Source organism: Symphalangus syndactylus, chromosome 2 (assembly GCF_028878055.3).
Source record: "Symphalangus syndactylus isolate Jambi chromosome 2, NHGRI_mSymSyn1-v2.1_pri, whole genome shotgun sequence".
Lineage (NCBI taxonomy): Eukaryota > Metazoa > Chordata > Mammalia > Primates > Hylobatidae > Symphalangus > Symphalangus syndactylus.
Window position 1 is genome coordinate 74,378,524 of NC_072424.2, and position 21,621 is coordinate 74,400,144.

Sequence of the window (21,621 nt, forward strand, 5' to 3'; positions counted from 1 at the left end):
ATAATAAATGTGGAGGATTTATCTTTCTCATATAACTAATTTAACTCCCCTAAATTTTGTCAAATTCAGCCACTCATTGCACCAACATTTCAGTTAACATCATAGATATCAATGGACAATGACTTTGCAGTCCTGTCACGATACGGTAGTCTCCAAAGTTTTACACGTAGACCAGAAAGGCTCATGCAGCTCCCAACAGAGAACTGAAGTATCTGATCAAACAGTTTAAACTGTTAGTGGAAGCTCATTGGTGCCCCAAGTTTAGAGAAAAGAACTTTAATCTTGTCAACAGATTAACCACCTACTTTTGCTGTTTCTTTGTTACCTTCCTTGGCTGATATTCAAAGGGCAATTGAATATCAAAGGCTACCTTCTTCGGTCACCCTCACAGAAAAAGTAAAAAACTCTCCCTGCCATGGCAGGAGCTTAGGGCTTTAACTTTGGTTCCATAGCTGTTATGCTCTGTCCTTTGACATATTTGCTATACATATAACAGATATGAATTAATTCACAATTCAAGTAAATATATAACATGAAAATTCTTAACTGTTTTATACTCAAGTTTTTATCCTTTATTCTATTGATAGAATTCTCTTTGTATATGTGTTTTCATTAGTGCTTGTTTTGGATTCCAAGTTCTTAGAGAACAAGAAGTTTCTATTTGTTCAATTATTCAGTCCTAAAACATTTACTGAGATCATGCTACGCCTTCTGAGATACAGAGATAAAGTAAGCAGCATCCTTAGCCTTGAGGAGCTAATAGTGGTGTGAGAAAGACACACATAGGACAAAACAACTGTTACAAAATGTGGCAAAAGAAAGATAGACATAAATATGAACTAATGAGAACAACCACTCTGCCCTGAAATATATGAAAATGCTACAGAGAGAAGGATTTTTCACTGGACCTTGACAGATGAGGATAATCATCAGGTTGGATGGATGAGGTAGATGGGGAGCAAAGAGAAGTGCGTTAGAAATAGAAGAGTCATGTGTGATAACTGAAAGGCATAATGGAACAGAGTGTATTTGAAGAATAGGGAGTCACTGGAAGTGGCTGAAGCACAGGTGGGATGTGCGTGTGTGTGTGTGTGTGTGTGTGTGTGTTGGAAATTCTGGGGCTGGGAAATGGCTGGAGATAGTGAGACAAGTAGAAATGAGAAGATAATCAAAGATCTCTTTGCTAAGTAGTTGAGTTCAGATTTTATAGTCGAAGATGAGCTGCTGGAAGTTTTTCACCAGAGAAAGACGATCAGATGAGGCTGCGCGAGACTTTTATCAAGCATCATGGAGGATGTTCTGGGATTCCCCAGGAAAATTGAATTTATCATTAGAGAACAAAGTCATGTAGTAGACATGTGCTTAGTTCCTCCAAATAAAGAAATATGTAATATTTTCAGTTCAATGTAAGCCAATATGGTCCACCAGATATGTGAGGAAAGCCTAAACTAATATTTAAATAATGCTTCTGAGGTAGAATCAATAGGATGTGGTAACCCATAAATGTGTGGGGAGTGTAGGGAGGAAAAGAGAATGAAACATTTGCCTTAGGAGACTAGGTATATTGTATAACGGCACTGCAGATGTTTTCTACAACACTTTATAGAAAATAGAGCAGCATACCTTGCTCAATCAGGCTTCAAAAATCCTACTGACTGCTCATCAGTCACCTTTTGCCCTTAAGAGCAATGATTCAAATTAAAACCCTGAACAAGAAAATGACCACAGGTAAATCCAGTTAATTGTAGATTAAACTTAGATTCTTCATCCAGTTTCTGTCTCTATTCAAGTTTTGTATGTCAATCACACAAGTTTCAAAGACTTCAACAGTTTGCATTAGCTCTTCCCAAGAGCATTTTAATATTCTTTACACCATTTAAATTTAAATTCTTCCAAGTACTTCCCTAAAGAACAAAGAAAAAATCTACTTTACAGAATCAAATAAAGACCTGAATAGGCAATTGGGATAGCCATGCGGCAATCCCAGCTGAGCATAGATATATTTATACAGGTAAAACTACTTTGAATAACCAGATGAAAATTAAACCAGAAAGCCCAGCAGACTTTACATTAAAGGGCAGTGCACTTTTGCTTATATGCAAAAGTAATAATTATGGTGCTATTTGCATTTATTTAGTAAAGTTTACAGATCGTATATTAGAGAAAAAAGTAGTCTTAACAAAATCCTACTGTATATCCTGTATTTTAAGACACATATCAATGTGATTATTTTACATGGTGTTACCTATCCCCATGGGGAACAAAAAGCTGCAATCAAATCAATGCAGTAACTTATAATTGGTATTTAGAATAAGAATATATGGTAATTCACCTCCCTCAAATTATAGCACAAGAGTAAAATTCCTCAAAAACACATGAACAGAGAGTCATTATCGGAAACCAGAAGACCATAATTGTATCCTAGTGCACTTCAACTTTACCATAAGAAGGTAAAAGCCCTCTTTAAAAACATGTAATCTACAGCAGGAAAGTAATAAGACACATATAAGTAGCATATTTATTTGCACAATGCTGTGTTAACTGAAACTTGTGCATATTGTAAACATATTCTTGCTTTGCACAGTTCCATGGTAGCTGAGTATTGAGAAAGGGAAGAGAAACGAGACGGGAGAGGGAAGAAAGGAAAAAAAAGAAATAACTTCATTGTCTTCCTCTTCCCTCTCTTGCATCTGCGATGGTCTTCCTCACAATTCACTCATCTGCTCAGTTCACAAGCATCCCAGCTCTTCGTGAGCACAACTTCCAAGACCACTATGAGCACACAAAGCCCTTTCTTGTTTTATTAAAAATAATCCAAATGGGTGTAGAAATATAAAGGCTGGTTTAATACATACTATTACTTATTAATGATCCACTCGTTTTTTTAAAAAACATTGAATCTGTGAGAGGACTTCAAAGAGTTCATGGAAAATACACATTATTTAAAAACTAAGCTTGTGTTTAAAAATTTTTTACACCGAAATAAACACGTACTAATTTGTTATAACATGTCTGAAAAGGATCTAGTTTGAGGCATCAAGAAGGATAAGACATCAGTTTGAGGAGTCTCTATCAGAGCAACATAAATTCTCCTAAAATTGAAGCATGAGCAAAAGTCAAATTTACAGTGAAGCTTGAGAGGAAGAAAGGTGAAATAATTTATACTTTATGGAAAGATAATAGGGGCAATGCCCCAAAGAAATTAGCAGTTTACAAATGGATAACTTGTCTTAAGAAGGGATGAGATGATGTTAAAAATGAAGCCTGCAGCAGCGGACCATTCACATAAATTTGCAAGGAAAAAATTAATCCTTTGTGCCCTAATTGGAGAGGACTGACAATTCACAGCAGAAACAGTAGCCAACACCATAGACATCTCAACTGGTTCAGCTTACACAATTCTGACTAAAAAAAATAAGATGAGCAAACTTAACACTTGTGTGCCAAAACTATTGCACAGATCAGCTGCAGACAAGAGTAGAGCTTTCAATGGAAATTTTAGACAAGTGAGATCAAGATCTTGAAACATTTATTTGAAGAACTGTGACAAGAGATGAAACATGGCTTTGCCAGTCTGATCCTGAAGACAAAGCACAATCAAAGGAATGGCCTCCAAGAGACAGAAGTGGTCCAGTCAAAGCCAAAGGAGAACATTCAAGAGCAAAGGTCATGGCAACAGCTTTTTGGGATGCTCAGGGCATTTTGCTGGTCGACTTTCTGGCGGGCCAAAGAACAATAACATCTGCTTATTATTAGAGTGTTTGGAGAAAGTTAGCCAAACTTTAGCTGAAAAACGCACAAGAAAACTTCACCAGAGAATTCTTCACAATGCCCCTGCTCATTTCTCTCATCAAACAGGAGCAGTTTTGTGAGAACTTCTATGGAAAATTATTAGGCATCCATCTTATGGTCCTGACTTGGCTCCTTCTGACTTCTCTTTGCTTCCTAATCTCAAAAAAGTCCTTAAAGCGCACCTATTTTTCTTCAGTTAATTACGTAAAAAGACTACATTGACATGGTTAAATTCCCAGGATCCTCAGTTCTTTAGGAATGGATTATATGGCTGATATCATCACTTACAAAAGTGTCAAACTTGATGGAGCTTATGTTGAGAAATAAAATTTATATTTTTATCCCTTAATTCCATTTCTATTAACTTTTTGAAATCTCCTTATATAGAAAAGAGTATTCATAACATATACACAAACTGTAAGAAATAATAAATTGTGTAACAAACAAAACATCCTCTTTATATTTGAAACCCGTTGTGCAACATCCCAATTCATTTTTATAACTATGAAAATTAGATAATCTTATATCGCATCCTGAATTCTGTGTTAATCATCACTATGCTTTTTAAAAATAACAGCACATATTCATAATTCCTAAGAATAAACTTTGGCTGTTCTGAATTTTATATAAATGTCATTCTGGTATATTTACTCTCTACAACTTTCTTGTTTACTCAATATTGTAAAGTTCTTCTGCATTAAGGAGGGTACCTGTAAGTCATCTGTTTTTGTGGCCATATGACAATATGTTGTGTGACCACACATCTATTTATTTATCCTTTTTTCCCTTGATGGACATTCAGACATTTTTGCTATGGCTAGTATAAACTATGTGGCTGTGAGCATTGTTCCACATCATCGCTGAAAGTTTCTCTCAAATTTACACACTTAGGGGTGACATTGTTGAGTTATATGAAAGGTATATGTTCAATTTTACAATATAATGAAAAATTGTTTTTCAAAGTGATTTTATCCATTCATTTTTGCATTCTTATTTTCAACATGTAAGAGTTCCTGTTATTTCTTTCTTTCTTTTTTTTTTTTTTTTTTGAGACGAAGTCTCACTCTATTGCCCAGGCTGGAGTGCAATGGCACAATCTCTGCTCACTGCAACCTCCACCTCCCAGGTACAAGCAATTCTCCTGCCTCAGCCTCCCAAGTGGCTGGGATTACAGGCATGCACCACCATGCCCAGCTAATTTTGTATTTTCAGTAGAGACGGGGTTTCACCATGTTGGTCAGGCTGGTCCTGACCTCAGGTGATCCACCTGCCTTGACCTCCCAAATGCTGGGATTACAGGCATCAGCCACCGCGCCTGGCCTCCCGTTACTTCTTTATCCTCACCAACATTTGATATTGTCAGCATTCTTTTCATATTTTGTGAGTATAAATGCAGTTCATTTTGGTTTGTTGAACAGATCAATTTAAATTTCACTGATTAAGAGTAGGTTGTGCTTTCTTTAAAATAAATATTTTCCAGTTACAAAAGAAAATATTTGCTCACAATAAGTGAATTAAAAACAAGCTAATGGAAAAATGGTCTCCATTAGCTTGTTTTTAATTCACTTATTGATTCATGGGAATGTTTTATATATTTTGTATTCTAACTCTCTTTCAGTTACTTGTGTGGCAAATATCTGTTACATTGTGGCTTGTCTTTTCACTCTTTAAATAGTGTCTCTTAATGAGTAATTTTTTTAAAAAAAACTAACGACCTTTTCATTTATGGTTTGTGTTTTTCATATTTTTTAAAAAAAACTTCCTAACATATGATCATAAGATCATAGAAATTTACTTCCATATTTTAAAGACTTGCTTTTCATATTGATGATGGAATTGTTTTGAGTGTGGTATGAGGTATGGATTCAATCTAATTTTTGCCATGTAAATAACCAATTATTTCAGTATCATTTCTTAAATAATTATTTCCCCCACTAAACTACCATTTTTGATATGTCACATTTTCATATATGCATAGATCTGATTTGATTCTCTATTCTCTTCCATTGGTCTTCGGTTTATCCTGTTTCAATACTACACTGCCTTAATGATGACAAGTTCTCGTATTGTTTACAACAAATTATTCCACTATATTAAAGTTTTAGATACATCTTGTTACATTTAAGACAAGTACAATTTCCATTGCTTTTGAATGTTGTATTTTTTTAACATTGTATTTCTGATGTGTAGGAATTTTGCCGATATTTTTATATTGACTTTGTATCAAGGAACTTGCTAAATTATCTTTCAGTGGTTGTTAATGAGGTTGAGAACATTTTCATGTTTATTAGCCAGCTGGTTGTCCTCCTCTGTGTATCTGTCTTTTGTACTTTTATTGGGTGGTCCATTTTTTTTCTTATTGATTTGTAGGACTTCTTCACATGTTTTGGATATGACTTCTTTGTTAATTAATGAATTGCAATACCTTCTTTGGCTCTGTCTTTACTCTTATTTGTGTTTTTTGAGAAACAGAAGTTCTTAAGTTTAATTTAGCCTAGTGTATTAAATTTTCTCTACATGACCAGCACGTTTTCTGGCTTATTTCTGAAACCTTTCACATTACAAGTTTATAATGACATTCTCTTATATTCTCAAAGGATTATTGCTTTCTCCTAACACTGAGATCTATGGTTCACCTGGAAATCATCTTTATATGTCATGTGAAGTAGTAATCTGGTTTCATTCTTTTTCATATGGAAATAAATACAATTGACCCAACACCATTTACTAAAAAGACCATTCCTATTCTTCATTATTCCTCTGTCCTTCCTCACTGTCCTTTAGGTCATGTGTTATATATGTATAGATTTGCTTTTGAGCTCTCTATTCTGTTCTGGTGATCTAAGTATTTAATCCTGTGTTTATACCATACCATCCACTATAGTAGCTTTATAATGTCTTGATATCTGACTTAGCAAGTCTTCCAATCTTGTTCTTGTTCAAAGGTGATTACACTATTCCTGGTGCTCTGCATTTCTTTATAAGTTACGGAATTAGCTTGTAACAAAAATAACCTGATAGAATTTTATTTTGCATCTATAGGGCAAATGAAAGGGAAATAATACCTTCACAATAGTAAGTCTTCAAGTCTAAGAGCATGGTATTATCCTTCCATGTATTTATTTTGGTTTTTTGTTTATTCTTTCAAAGTTTTATAGTTTTCTATGTAGAGATCTCATACATTCTTATTAGGTTTTTCAGGGAATTTAAATATCATAAATGATTTTTTTTCATTTCACTTTCTGTTTGTTATTGTTAAATAGGAATACAATTGATTTTCATATATAGACATTTTATTGGGCAACTCTAATAACTAACTTGTAAATTCTAATCAGGTATTATAGAATTTTTTTTATTTTCTCCACAATTAGATCATCAGCAAATAATGAGTTTGTTTCCTTTTAACTCTTGTACTTTTTTCCCTCACCTTACTGCAAAATCTATGGCTTCCAGTCTAAAGCTGAATAGAAGTGGTGATTGTGGATATTCTTTTCCTATTTATAATCTGAGTAAAAGCTATCAACATTTACCATTAAGTATAATGTTCGCTATAGGTTTTTTTAAACCACATTGAAGAAGTTTCTTTTATTTTTACTTTGTTAAGAGTTTTTAATCATAAATTGAAGTAAAATTTTATCAAATGCCTTTTCTGCAGCTGCTGAGGTAATTTTACAGCTTTCCCTTTTACTGGGTAAAATTATTGAAACACAGTGATTCTCTTGAATTTTAAAACGAACTTGGCATTCCTAAAATGAAATCAACTTGATCACGATATACTAATCTCTTCATATATCACTGGATTTAGTTGCTTGTTATTTGGGGTTGGGTTTTGTATTTATTGCCAGAAGTATTATGGACCTATAGTTTTTCTTTCTCATAATGATTTTAGATTTTGATACCAAAGTGTTAATGAGTTCAAAATTAACTAGAGCATGTTCTCTGTTTGTACTTACTTGATTTAGTTTGTGTGAGATTGCTGTTATTTCTTCTTTAAAGCTTGGCAAAATTCACTGGTGAAGCCACTTTGGCTTTATTTCACTCTGTATGTAGCCTTTTTAATTACAAATTCAACTTATCTAATAGTTGTCATAATTTTTTATTTCTTCTTGTGTCAATTTTAATAGTTTTATTTATTTTAGATTTTTCCATTTTACCTAAATTTTCTAATTCTTTGACACAGAGTTGTTGTACATAGTCAGATTTACATAGATTCATCTACATGTTTACAATTTTCATTTTTTCCCTACTCTTTTCTGCACCTGTGAGCTCCAATGTGTACTTTTGCCCAAAGAACACTCTTTGGCATTTATTTTAACGTGGGTGGATAATTAATAAATTTAGTTTCCGATGGCCTGAAAATGCTTTTACCTTCATTGTCAAAAGATCTTATACCTGGGCATAGACTTCTAGGTTGGCTGCTAATTTTTTTCAGCAATTTGAATATATCTCTCCATTGTCTAGCTTTCTGTTTTTTCTGTTGAGAAGTAGGTATCTTCTCAATTTGTTGTTAATCTGAAACTGGTATTTTATTATCGGGGGAAATTCAGCCAGATATCGGGCAAAATTCACCCCCGATATTTCACATCGGTTCTTTTCTATTTTCCCTAAGTGTCGGCCAGTTTGAGAAATAAAGGGACAGAGTACAAAAGAGAGAAATTTTAAAGCTGGGCACCCAAGGGGGACATCATATGTCAGTAGGTTCCGTAATGCCCCCATAGCCGTAAAACCAGCAAGTTTTTATTAGGGATTTTTAAAGGGGAGGGAATGTATGAATAGGGTGTAGGTCACAGAGATCACGTACTTCACAAGGTAATAGAATATCACAAGGCAAATGGAGGCAGGGCGAGATCACAGGACCACAGGACCACAGGGCCGGGGCAAAATTAAAATTGCTAATGAAGTTTCAGGCACCACTGTCATTGATAACATCTTATCAGGAGACAGGGTTTGAGAGCAATCAGTCTGACCAAAATTTATTAGGCGGGAATTTCCTCATCCTAATAAGCCTGGGAGCACTATGGGAGACTGGGGCTTATTTCATCCCTATACTCTCGACCATAGAAGACGGCCACACCCAAGGGGGCCATTTTAGAGGCCTACCCTCAGGGGTGCATTCTCTTTCTCAGGAATGTTCCTTGCTGAGAAAAAGAATTCAGCGATATTTCTCCCATTTGCTTTTGAAAGAAGAGAAATATGGCTCTGTTCCGCCCAGCTCACTGGTGGTCAGAGTTTAAGGTTGTCTCTCTTATTCCCTTGAACACTGCTGTTATCCTGTTCTTATTTCAAGGTGCCCAGATTTCATATTCTTCAAACACACATGCTCTACAATTTGTGCAGTTAACGCAATCATCACAGGGTCCTGAGGCAACATACATCCTCCTCAGCTTACGAGATGACAGGATTAAGAGATTAAAGTAAAGACAGGCATAGGAAATCACAAGGGTATTGATTGGGGAAGTGATAATTGTCCATGAAATCTTCACAATTTATGTTTAGAGACTGCAGTAAAGACAGGCATAAGAAATTACAAAAGTATTAATTTGGGGATCTAATGTCCATGAAATCTTCACAATTTATGTTCTTCCACCATGGCTTCAGCTGGTCCCTCCATTCGGGGTCCCTGACTTCCCGCAACATTTTATAATCTATTTTTGATATGTTATTTGTCGTTGGTTTTTAGTAGTTTTACCCTGATGTGTCCAAGTGTGTTGTTCAGGTCAGTTGAGGTTCACGTTTTCTTGGTTTTTAAAATTTGGGGCATGTTTTTGTCAGTTTTGGAAGACTGGCCATTGTTTCTTCAAATACAACTTGTATATTTTTCTCTTTTCTCATTCTCATTCTATCATCTATGTTTCTTACTTTCCTAATTGCACTTTTCATACCTTTTATCATCATGCTTAATTTTATTTTCTATCATCTTTTTCATTTCATACAATCTTTTCTAAAATTTCTCATTATGTCCCTAATTTAAATCATCGTGTATTTCTGTACTATAATTTACATTTCATTCTTTTTCATTGTTTTTAATTCTCTGCAAAATTTTTGCTCCTTATTTTATTTACCCCCTTGAACATATTAAGGATAGTTTTATGTTCTGTTTTATAACTCCAAAATCTATGGCTTCCTGCATGTATGTTTCTATTCTTTACACTCCCTTGTCTTCTTCTGAACATGGTCATTTTTGTTTAGTGCTAGACAATGGTGTAGAAGTAATTGAGGCCTAAGATGATGTTTTCTTCCTTCAGACAAGATGTGTATTTATTCTGTTGTTCACCTAGGGATAAAAGAATTCCAAGGTTATCTTAATATAATTTTAGAAAGTGAGGTAATTCAAAGCTGGGCTTCTGTCTCTGAAATACTAGTTTACTTCTAATTTACCTTACTCCAAGGGCATAGCTCTTTGGAAATCTCACCTGCACAATGATAAGCTTACCAGGCCTGCTATATTGAAGGCCCACGGACCTCAATCTTTGTCCCCTTAGCCTTTCAAGGCTGTCAGAAGTGCCATACAGCTTCTCATACTATTCATTTTATCTTTCTGGATGTACATATTCTTCTGTGGAAAGCAAATACCAAGCTCATCTATGTTTTACTCCTTCTTTTGGACTTTGCCTATTAATTCTTCACTGTAATATTAATTCTCTGATGCCTCCAAGGTACACTTTTTAAGTATATATTTTTTCCAGCTTCTCTAGTGGTTCACAGCTACTTCATGGTTTGAATTATACAGAGTACCATTATTGGAATGGAAGTCTTTCAACAATTTTATTTTGAGGAAAAATTATTTCTATTATCTTCATTTAGTGAATTTTCTCTTTATGCATTAGTTTGTTTCATTTCAAGTTTGCTGATTTTTACTTTTGCTTTTTTCAGTCTGCTGATAATCTTATCCATTGAATTCTCTATTACAAATATTTTTAAACATAAGCCCCCACAGGGACTTTATTATACTTATGTTAAATATTTGGAAGGAAATCAACAGAATGAGTGAATGTATAAATGATTTCAGCAGAAAAATGAAAGAACTGGAAAAGGATCCAATAAATATTAGAATATATATATATTTATGTATGTATGTATTTACTTCTTGAGGTGTCTTATAATTTTTTGCCTGCCAAACATTGGAACAAAATACACATGTACAATTTATATTTCGTTTTGTTTTACCCCAGAGGATGCACTCCTTTCTTGTCACATGGCTAGGTCAAGGGGCAGAAGTTTTAGTTTCTGTCAAGTGTTGTGCTGAGTTGCAGTTAACAAAAATATGAAATTAGGCCGACCTCTGGTTTCAAATGGTATTAAAGAAAACTGTATTTCCCTTTCATCTAATCTTTGATTGAAGCTGACAAGAATTTGTTGGGATTTTAACTCAGATTGGTTGTAGACGTAGATAGTTACTTTTGGATCATCTTTGGAATATTTTGGTTTTCAACCAAGAAAGTTTAACCACTCCATTTTCCATTTGGTTTGATTTGGGTTTAAAATGTATCATGTATCTTCTTCTTTTGTGATATCTCAGTTTTCTAGTTTTCTTTTTCCTACGTACTTTATATGAAATAATTTTGTTTTACTTATTTCTATTTCTGTGTTTAGAGTTTTCCATTAAAATTTAACAAATCTAATGGCTTATTATTAAAATTTTGACATGAGAATACTTAATCTTAATGTAACTCAGTTAATGTATTCTTTTCCAACAATACAAGGATTAACAATCAATTCTTTCCTCACTTAAATGCTATTTTCCCCAGTACATTAGTATTAATATGTGTTTTTGAACCCCACAATTATTGTTTTTTTCATACAGTCAATGTTTATTTTTATGTAACTGCATGTTAGTCAAAGTCTTTGCTTCTTATTCTTTTTGCCTTCAATTTTCCTAAACCTTCCTTTAGAGAGCTTCCTTTTTTCTTTCTTTTTTTCAAACCACATTCTTTAGAACTGCCTTCAGTGAGGGTTTTTGGGTAGTAAACATAGCTTTGTCAACTTAAATATGTTTTTATGTCATCCCATTCTTTAAATTCAGCTTCACTGAGTATACAGGTCTAGGGTTTACTTATTTTCTCTTAGCATTATTTCAGTTTCTTCTGGTTTCTATTGTTGGTGTTTAGAAGTTATCTGCATATCTAATTGTTGGTGTTTTAGACATGTTTTTTTCTCTTTAAATGTCTTTAAGATCATCTTTGTCTCTGGAGTATGACATCTTTACTATGATGTGTTTGTTTTTATGATGCCTGAAATTTGTTCTACTTTCTGCATCTGTACATTAATGTCATTAATTCTTGGAAATTCAATTCAATCTCCAACCTTTGCATATTTCTCATTTTCTCTATTATCTTCTTTTGAAATTCTGTAAAGACTTAGGCCAAATTCTTTTACTCTATCTTCTACTTTCTTTTTAACTGATATATTTTCTCTTTTTCTTTCTTCATTGTATTTTATAGTATATCTTTAGTTCTATCTCCAAGTTTATTAATTTTCCCTTCAACTGATTCTAACCTGCATTTTAATCTAAGTTTTAATTTTAATGATAAGTTTTTATCTCTTTTATTTCTATCAGTTCTCTTGCAAATCTGCCTAGTCATTTTTATTCTCCTGAATTTTTCTATATAATGCCCTCTGTTACGTCTTTAAATACATTAAACATTATTTTCCATTTTGTATCTGTTATTTCTCATGTGAAATTGTTTTGTTGGTGATCCAATTATTTTCTTTGCTGGATTTTTACTTATACTGCTTGTTTTCATTGTTTATTCTTATTTTAAATATTTTAATTGTGAATTTATGCTCAATGAAAATTTATGTGTATGAATTTTGTTAGGCCTAGGATGATGGGACATTCTTTCATAGAGGATTTTCTTGTCTTTCATTTTAAACTAAGCCTTTTAAACTAAAACCTAAGAGTTTTAGACCTTACAGTTAGTATAAGTTCAGGCTGTAAATACTTGATAACAAGGTCATCATGGCTCAGAAGACATCCTCAGGACAAATGGCTCCTTTAGAGAGTATTAACCTTTCTAGTTTCCTGCTCTCTTTTTATTTTTAGCCTCTGAGATTTTCCCTTACTTTCTTGCCAGTTCAGCAACACATTTTATTTTGTTTGCTTTTTATTACTTAGGCGTGTGTTTTTGAACAAGCAGTTTTCTAAGCTGTCAGCAATGAGCATCTCATCACTCATGTTTTAACTCTGAAATCTGACATCAGACAATTTAGTGTCTCCAAACTATTCTTTTGAAGGCATCATTTACCTTCTTGTTGACACTTTCCCTAATTGTTATTAATATATATTCTCTCCTTGAAGTTCTCATTTCTTTTGTCTTTCAAAACACTGTGACCTGCACTATGTCTGCTTCATCTCTTTCCCATCCCATGACATGCATTTATCCATGAGTTTGTATTTTATCTTTTTTTTTCAACTTTCTACACTAGGGTTTCTTTGATGGTCTCATTCAGTCTCATAACTTCAGTTACCATTGTAGCTCCTCAACTACCAATTAGCTCATCCAGGAAAATAGTCTAAACTTCTTAATCTAACACGACATTTCGATGCCTAGTATTTTGGACATACAGCTTGATGGCTATCTAGTTTAGTTCCTCAAATTCAAAATAACTAAACCTGAGTTAATCTTGTCTTCCAACTAGTTTCTCTTCCTGTACCCCCGTCTTCTATTAGTGGCATACTAATTCTACCAGGAACCGTATATGAAATTTCAGAACGACTCTGTCTGCCTCCCAAATGCATTCACTTTTTAAGTCCTATTGCATCTTGCTCCCATGCATGATCTCAATACTCTTTTCTAAATCAGGCCATCATTACCTCCAACATGAATACCCAAATGCTTCCATCCTTTCTTCATTTCCAACTGCATTCTCACCCCTTAAACAAGACTCAGTCTTTGGCTTCTCAGAATTCTAAGACTTCATACACGGTTGTATTCTTCTATCATTTGATCTCACAGTCTCTGCAACTCTTTATATATATAATATATACCAATATATAATTTAATATGTATATACATGTTTAACATTATACATTATATATAATTACTTTTTCATGTAAATTGATTAATATATTTTGTTCTTATGATTTATTTAATGAATTTTCCCTTAAGGGGAATAGCTCATTGATTCTCCATATTCCCCTCCAACACAAAAAATAGCACGTTTTATACAGAAGGCATTACATTTGTTGATTAGGCCACATATTGAAAAATGGGTTTCGAATTGATTTTCCTGTTTATGGTATATCTACTTTTAATCCCTTCTATCACTTTTCTAAATTAATTCCCATAAGTCTCAGCTCAAAACATGGCACTTATCTGTTCTAAATCATCAATGATTATATTTTTTCTATAGAAAAAAGTTCATATCTAGCATGAAACTTAAGCCACTGATGACCTTGCACTAGTCTTCCTTTTCAAATTTGTCTTCCAATATTTACCCTCTCATGCTCTGCAAGCCACTTAGAATACAGTACTTATTGTTTTCCATGCATGCCTCACATATACAAGTGTCAGTGCCCTTCCCAGTTCTGTTGCTGCATCTAAATGCCCTTCTCCACATCTCAAGGAAAGGAGAGGTTTACATTGGCTAAGATCCAGGGCTTCAGTTTCTAAAAGGTATAGACTTGCACACTAGACCTAGCATTTTTATCAGCCAAGTGATCTTCGCCTCCTAAGTTTTGGTTTGCTCATCTGTCAAATGAGCATAATAATAATAGACCTCCTCAGGGGATCATTGCAAAGATTTAAAAAGATCCACATACAGTAGCTGACACAGGACTCAGCCTATATGTTTAGGAAACATATAGGAGTATTAAATATTATGGTTAGTATTTCTAAAATTATTCCAAGGGTGGTAGAGACTGCCCTTTGCCTACTTGCACATCCATTCTGCTGGTGATCTAGAGGTCATAAACTCGCTGCTGCCGCCACGAGTACCGCCACAACTGTTTCTCACAGCCAAAACACTAGTTAGGAAAACTGAACCCTGGCATTCTGAATGGATAGAAACCACTCACATCTCAGCCAGCCAATTTGCCACCATCAACAGCAGCAGGAACATGTCTTTCATTTCATTTCACCTGCAGATTTTCACACGTGTTTGTAGCAGAGTCAAATTTGCATCTTGAACATACACTGTAAGAAGATCCAGGAAATGATTTTAGATCCTTGATCCCTCCGACTTGAAGGAGGATAAAACCAAGTTTGGGAAGGCCAATCTATAATATCTGTTACAAAATTCATTGAGATGCCACTGCTTCAAGTCGTTCCTGAATTTTTCCTAGCTGAAAGTAATTGTCCTTCCTCCTTCTTTAAGGGGGTGGTTTTCAACCCGCACTGGACATTAGAACTACTTGAGAACTGAAAAATACTTATTTTTAGTGCACTCTCAAAAAGCCAAAAAGTCTAAGTTATTTGGTCTGAGGCAGGCATGCACCTTGGACATTTTTTAAATTCTAATGTGTACCCAATGTTTAGAACTACTGCTCTAAATCTTATAACATTTCATTTATTCTCATCACTTCCTAACTTTCGTTTAGTGACTTATGATATGTCCTTCCTCTTCCTGCTAGCTCATAAGCTCTCTGCAGACAGGATGTGAGTCTATTTTTATATCCTTTACAATTTGTAGCAGATTACTTTGCAAATGACATGTATTTTACATGTTTTTCAAATGCATTAATAAATAGATGGTGTGTGATGCCTTGCAAACAATAGTATATTAAAGATACCAGGCATGGCACCTTGTCCTTGCCTCTCTCCCACATGAAATGTTCTCAACTACACTTCTTGTGAATCTATTCATTCTGCATAGCCTAGAAAAATGTTAAGTGGATATATTACTCATAGCATTAGGCTTTTCATCAATAACTCACTATAAAATACAACTTGACACAAAATTGTACTGGTTTAAAAAATAGCACCTAAGAAATAACATTCTCAGCTACAGAAACTATTACCAATGAACTTATATCTTTTTTTTTTTTTTTTTTTTTTTTTTTTTTTTTTTTTTTTTTTTTTTTGAGATGGAGTTTCACTCTTGTTGCGCAGGCTGGAGTGCAATGGTGCGATCTAGGCTCACCGCAACCTTCACCTCCCCGGTTCAAGTGATTCTCCTGCCTCAGCCTCCCTCATAGCTGAAATTACAGGCATGCGCCACCACACCCAACTAATTTTATATTTTCAGTAGAGCAGGGGTTTCTCCATGTTGGTCAGGCTGCTCTCAAACTCACGACCTCAGGTGATCCACCCACCTCGGCTTCCCAAAGTGCTAGGATTACAGCCGTGAGCCACAGCACAGCCAAACTTACATCTTTTTAGGGAGAAATCCAAAATCTAAAGGAGCAAACTAGAAAAGCAAAGCCAAGTCCATTCATGCCATTGAATTTCTGAACTACTCATCTGTCTTCTACTCATTGTCTTCATTATGTTCTTTGATATATCAGTGCACCTCTAAATAAACCTTCTAAAATCCCAATATGCAAAGATAAAAATTCTGGGCTTAAATGTTGTGTTAGTTGCTAAATAACTTTGAAAGAAGTTTGACAAGAATGTTTAAGTGATACATTCCAAATGAATGACTAGCACTGCTGAGTTCACACCTAGAAAAGTTGAGTGCTAACCAGTTGGGGTACATGTTTATATTAATAGTTCTTACAGCTCATAATTAAGAACAGCTTTGCTCAAGAATTTTTAATCTTTGAAAGCAAAAATTTTCCAGTATCTTTGACAAATTAGCCCTCAGGTGGGGATTCCTGAGACAAAAATCACACAGTCCTCAACCTCTTTCCTACAGCTCTACCCGTTAGAGAATGATTAAAACAAGCTATTTGGCTTGTTCTTCTGGACACAGAGTTATTCCCTGAGAATTTTAAACTATTAATGTTAGTGACAAAGAAGAGGAAAAAGTAAAGAATAATGTTTAGAAAAGTGTAAGATAGTAAAAAGTGGTCAGATTGGAAAAACTCATACTCTTACCTGTTCTGCCTGCTCCATCCCAGTTAGAACTACTTGCATTCGAAGTTCAAATCACTTTAAAAAGCTTTAAAGTTTCAAGATCCTTCTTCATCCTTAATGTACCCAGGTGAAAATTTGTTCTCAAGACTCAACATTTCCCAACTTCAAATGAGCTCCTATGCCATTCTCTTACTTGTCTTTTCCCTTCCTCAGTAAACAGTTTGATCTTTCCTTCCTTGCTTCTTTCCCTCCTTCTTCTTTTCTTCCTTCCTTTCTTCCAACCTTCCTTCCTTCCTAACAGATTTCCAACAGCTTAACTTCCTTAAGATCTTCCTAGAAAGGTTTCTCCTCACTCTCCTTTCTATTATAATAGTTCTCTATGAATTCTATATGGTTCTAATAGAGTGTGTATCATTTATATAGTTATAATACCTCTATTTTTAAGAAACACTATTTGGATGTATTCAAAGATCAATAGTTAAATGATAGACTTCATGAAAATGAGGACTGAATTTCTTAGTGTGTTTTTTCTAACCAAGAAGAAGAGAATAAACATTCAGTTTGTTCTCTTACCTCAAATTACATTGACTATTACTGAGATAGGAGCTAAGCTAAGAGAATCCAGACTCCTTGAGGGGGCAAGGAGTTCAAATCACTGAGTAAATTCAAGAAATGTTGACCTGGACCAAATGCTTCCTCCCACTGTACAGTCCTACAAGTGTAAAATCACAAGGTTTTGAGATATTAGACTGATTCTGTTCTCACCTTACCCAACTCCCTGATGTTGCTTTTACAAAACAGAATTGAACAAGAAGTGAATTTCTTCTTTTAAGAGGCCAGGCGCGGTGGCTCATGCCTGTAATCCCAGCACTTTGTGAGGCCGAGGCGGGCAGATCATGAGATCAGGAGATTGAGACCATCCTGGCCAACACGGTGAAACCCCATATCTACTAAAAATACAAAAATTAGCCAGGCACGGTGGCATATGCCTGTAGTCCCAGCTACTCAAGAGGCTGAGGAAGGAGAATGGCTTGAACTCGGGAAGTAGAGGTTGCAGTGAGCCAAGATCATGCCACAGCACTCCAGCCTGGGCAACAGAGCAAGACTCCATCTCAAAAAACAAAACAAAACAAAAAATTAAGAAGTATGGTCTATATTGTAAGGCATTTTCTGTGGATCCAGGCCTATTATGGAGTTAGGATCGGGATGGGAGAAGGACCATCTTGTCTTGTATTTAGACTTCTGATCTGATCACTAAATAACTTACAGGTATTTAGATGTTGTCATGTTTAAAGTGTCATTTAAAATAAACAATTGAAATATTATCAATTTGGTAATCCCTTTTGTGGTTTTATATGTCTTATATATTCATTTTATAATACACTAAAAGCCTCACAAAATGGCAGTAGACTACCAGTTCCTAACCCCTGAGGGGCCATGTTTCATGATGCTATTATATACATCTAAAACTAAAATAAATATTAATGAAAATGACATTTTCCATATTAAGTGAAGAGAGTTAAAGGTACATATTTTATTTCTATAAAGTGATAAACACTTGATTGCTGTAAATATGAATAAAACTTTTATTTTTAAACCTTTCAAGGGAATTAGATCTATTTTCCTGCTGTTTCCAAGCCTTCTGTAACCCTCTGAGTGTGTTTGTATTCACTAGGAAGGAACATTTCTGTGGAATTAATCAAATGGATAATTCAATATTCCTTTTAGATAATTTTGGCCATGTTCCATTGCGAACTTTCTAGTCTGCATTTCATCTTTCCTGGGAAAAGACTCACATATTCCAAATCCTCTGCCTTTTCTCTACTTGTTAGTGAAGAACAATATAGCAAAAGTGCTATGTACAGAATTAATAATTACATGCATTCAGCAAGGCTCTCTGCTGGGAATTTCATCACTAGAATAAGGCAAAATGCATGAGAATAACGGTTCAAATGTAGTCAACACAAACTAGTATCAAAAACGCTGTTGTATTATCATTAATTGCTCCTCTGATTTTGCTAAAATTAAAAAGAAATTCTGTGGGGGGAGAATTAGAAAATATTCAAAGCTCCTAATATATTACAGTAAATCCTGAGATGACAAATCTTATTTTCCAAGGAAAAGCAGTGCTTTTTTTTTTTTTTTTTTTGTAACAACAAAGAATTCATGTTCAATGCCTAATTAAAACCTTTGGAAATCTGTATGCGTTGTTTCTTAATGGCTTTCCAAATTTACAAAACAATCAGAATCCTTATCTATCACTGGCTTTATGTTTCATATCAGCTTTTTTATTCATCTTACAGAATGAATTTTGCCTTGCAGATGAATTCTAGCTATTTTATCCATAGTAATGGAATAGCTGCTGCTATTATTTATGCTCTACACATGTTACTTTGGCCCTAAAGCCTGAAGGAACCTATCGTTGTTTTCTACCACTGATGATTTTATCTGCACTTCTGCATCTGGGCAATTGTTCACAATAGTCACAAAGACCTAGCACTTGGTCTGAGAATCCTACCTGCCGAGGAGTTTTATTTGACCAGCTTGGTAAAGGACATTTAAATTAAGATATCTAAAGCTAGCAGAAAACAGACATTTTGGAGTCATCAGCACATTTGGGATGGTGGAAGCCACAGCCAAGGAGGGGATGTGGTACACAAAGACCTCAGGGTAAATGTGCAGAGCCCTTATTAGGTATTCAATAAAGAAAGACTTGAGGAGTAAAAGAATGAACTAGAAAATGACAATGTACTGATTATTAATTTATATTTGAGTAAAAAAGACTTATTTCCATCAAAATCTGCCTCTAGAATTTTCCAGCAAGAAAGTAAGTGATGACAGTTATTAAAAGCCCTAGCAACAGTTTATATCCTTGAGGTAAAACCATCCTGTTTCAACAGATACCATATTCTCATTGAATTCCACATTAGCTTATGATAAACACAAGATGTTTTTCATAATCTAGCTGCAGGTTTTATGCATGTTTTTTTAGCAAAACACACAAGGAACTGCCAAGATGGGAGAGTAATCTTTCCTAAATCACTCCAAATGTCACCATGACTATAAGCACACTTTCCTAAATTGGTGGATTTTTGCTTAAGAAAATATAAATTCATTCAAATGCTTCACTCACATTATATTAAGGTTTCATCATTTATCCTATAAACAAAACTCTGCTTTTATATACATGAATCACTTTGTCATTCACAGGATCAAACCAAAATGACAACTGCTCACTTTTACTGTCAATACTGCACAGCATCACTTCTTGGGAAGAAATACGTACTAAAGGATGACAGTCCGTACTGTGTTACATGTTATGATCGTGTATTTTCTAACTATTGCGAGGAATGCAAAAAACCAATTGAATCCGATTCTAAGGTAAGTCTCACCTCAATTTACAGGATTACTGCATATGAACAGCAAACAAGTGGGTTGGAGTGCCTCTTTTCATTTAGTGTTGACTTTCAACACTATTTCTCTGCTACTGGATATATAAGGATCTTAAAAGTTACCAGAAGTCAAGCTCCAGCCACTACACTTAGCACTATGAAATACAACATATGCTTAATCCTCACATGATCTTATAAGGTAGCTGAGAATGCTAAAGATTAAAGAAGTTAAGCTATTTGTCCAAAGTTACACAGCTAGAATTTTCCTGCTGTTTCCAAGCCCTCAGTAACCCTCTGGGTGTGTTTGTCATTTCTGGAATGACAAGCTTATAAATAAATGCGTAAAGAATTGAAGTTGAAAGGATTCAAAATCTGTTTTCTGATGTAAAATCAGCTTCATTTCTTCCTAAACCCTACTGATACCTCTCACACCTACCACCCATTCCTCTGACATGCTTATTCTTTCTCTTTCTTTCTTTCCTCCTTCCATCCTCCAATTATCTCCTCTCTCTTTCTCTCTCTCTCTCTCTGTCTCTTTCTTCCTTTCTTTCTGCCTTTGTTTTACTTAGGTGATGTTTTTTGTCTGTTTAGTTATGTCTCAAAGAGTAATAGAACATTGTACCCTAAAATTTTAAAAATCATTCCATGAAAAACCTCTATTATAGTTTACAAAAAGAATATAGGCAAATTTTGAAGACATAGCGGAGAATTCATTTGTTTTTTCCCAGCTGCCTTAAGTGACCCACCAAGAAAGCCCTGGGCTTTAGCTCTTAATTACCCCAGAGAGTCTCCTCTCTATGGGTAACAGTTTCAGTAACAACTTTCCCTCAAGCTACTAGCACAACCTACTGACATGAGAGTCCCAGTAGTGTTAAGTTTGGTTTTATAAAATGGCCTGTATTATCACAACCACATTTAATTAACTTTTATTTACTGTCTCAAAGGATCTTTGTTACAAAGACCGGCACTGGCATGAAGGATGCTTCAAGTGCACCAAATGCAATCACTCTTTGGTGGAAAAGCCTTTTGCTGCCAAGGATGAGCGCCTGCTGTGCACGGAGTGCTATTCTAACGAGTGCTCCTCCAAGTGCTTCCACTGCAAGAGGACCATCATGCCTGGTAGGGTCTCAAGGGGGCTCCTGTCTGTAACTGAAGCTGTGATGCTTTTCATTAAGTCCCAGCACATGAGGAGTGCAGCAGCTCCCAAAACCCCGGTTTTGAGAAAGATATCTTTCTTACTCTCTCAATCTTCTTCCGTGTACTTTAGAAATAAAAAGATTATTCATTCATTATCCTTGAACAGGTAAATTACAGTGTTCTGTGTATTTTCATAAAGTCTAATTCACAGAAACATTTCAAACCAGAACCTCACCCATAAAATAAAGACAAAATGTATACCAATAATACTACATTAAACACAGTGCCCTAGGCACAATCAATGGCATCAGAAAGAGTGATTCATTCATCATTGGCAATTGGGG

General features: G+C 34.8%; 1 protein-coding gene across 6 annotated transcripts in view; it reads left to right on the forward strand.

Moving 5' to 3' along the window:
• FHL5 (four and a half LIM domains 5) overlaps window positions 1-21,621 on the forward strand; it is a 53,011-nt gene that overhangs the window by 20,911 nt on the left and 10,479 nt on the right. For 5 of the 6 annotated variants that reach the window (XM_055259220.1, XM_055259240.1, XM_055259230.1 and 2 more), the window contains 2 exons: window positions 19,959-20,129; window positions 21,085-21,259. In XM_055259220.1, coding sequence (XP_055115195.1) covers window positions 19,971-20,129; window positions 21,085-21,259 — 334 coding nt within the window. In that variant the 5' untranslated portion in view covers window positions 19,959-19,970. Of the gene's footprint in view, window positions 1-19,070; window positions 19,419-19,958; window positions 20,130-21,084; window positions 21,260-21,621 lie in introns of all 6 variants that reach the window. The other variant, XM_055259258.1, reaches the window with a different exon arrangement.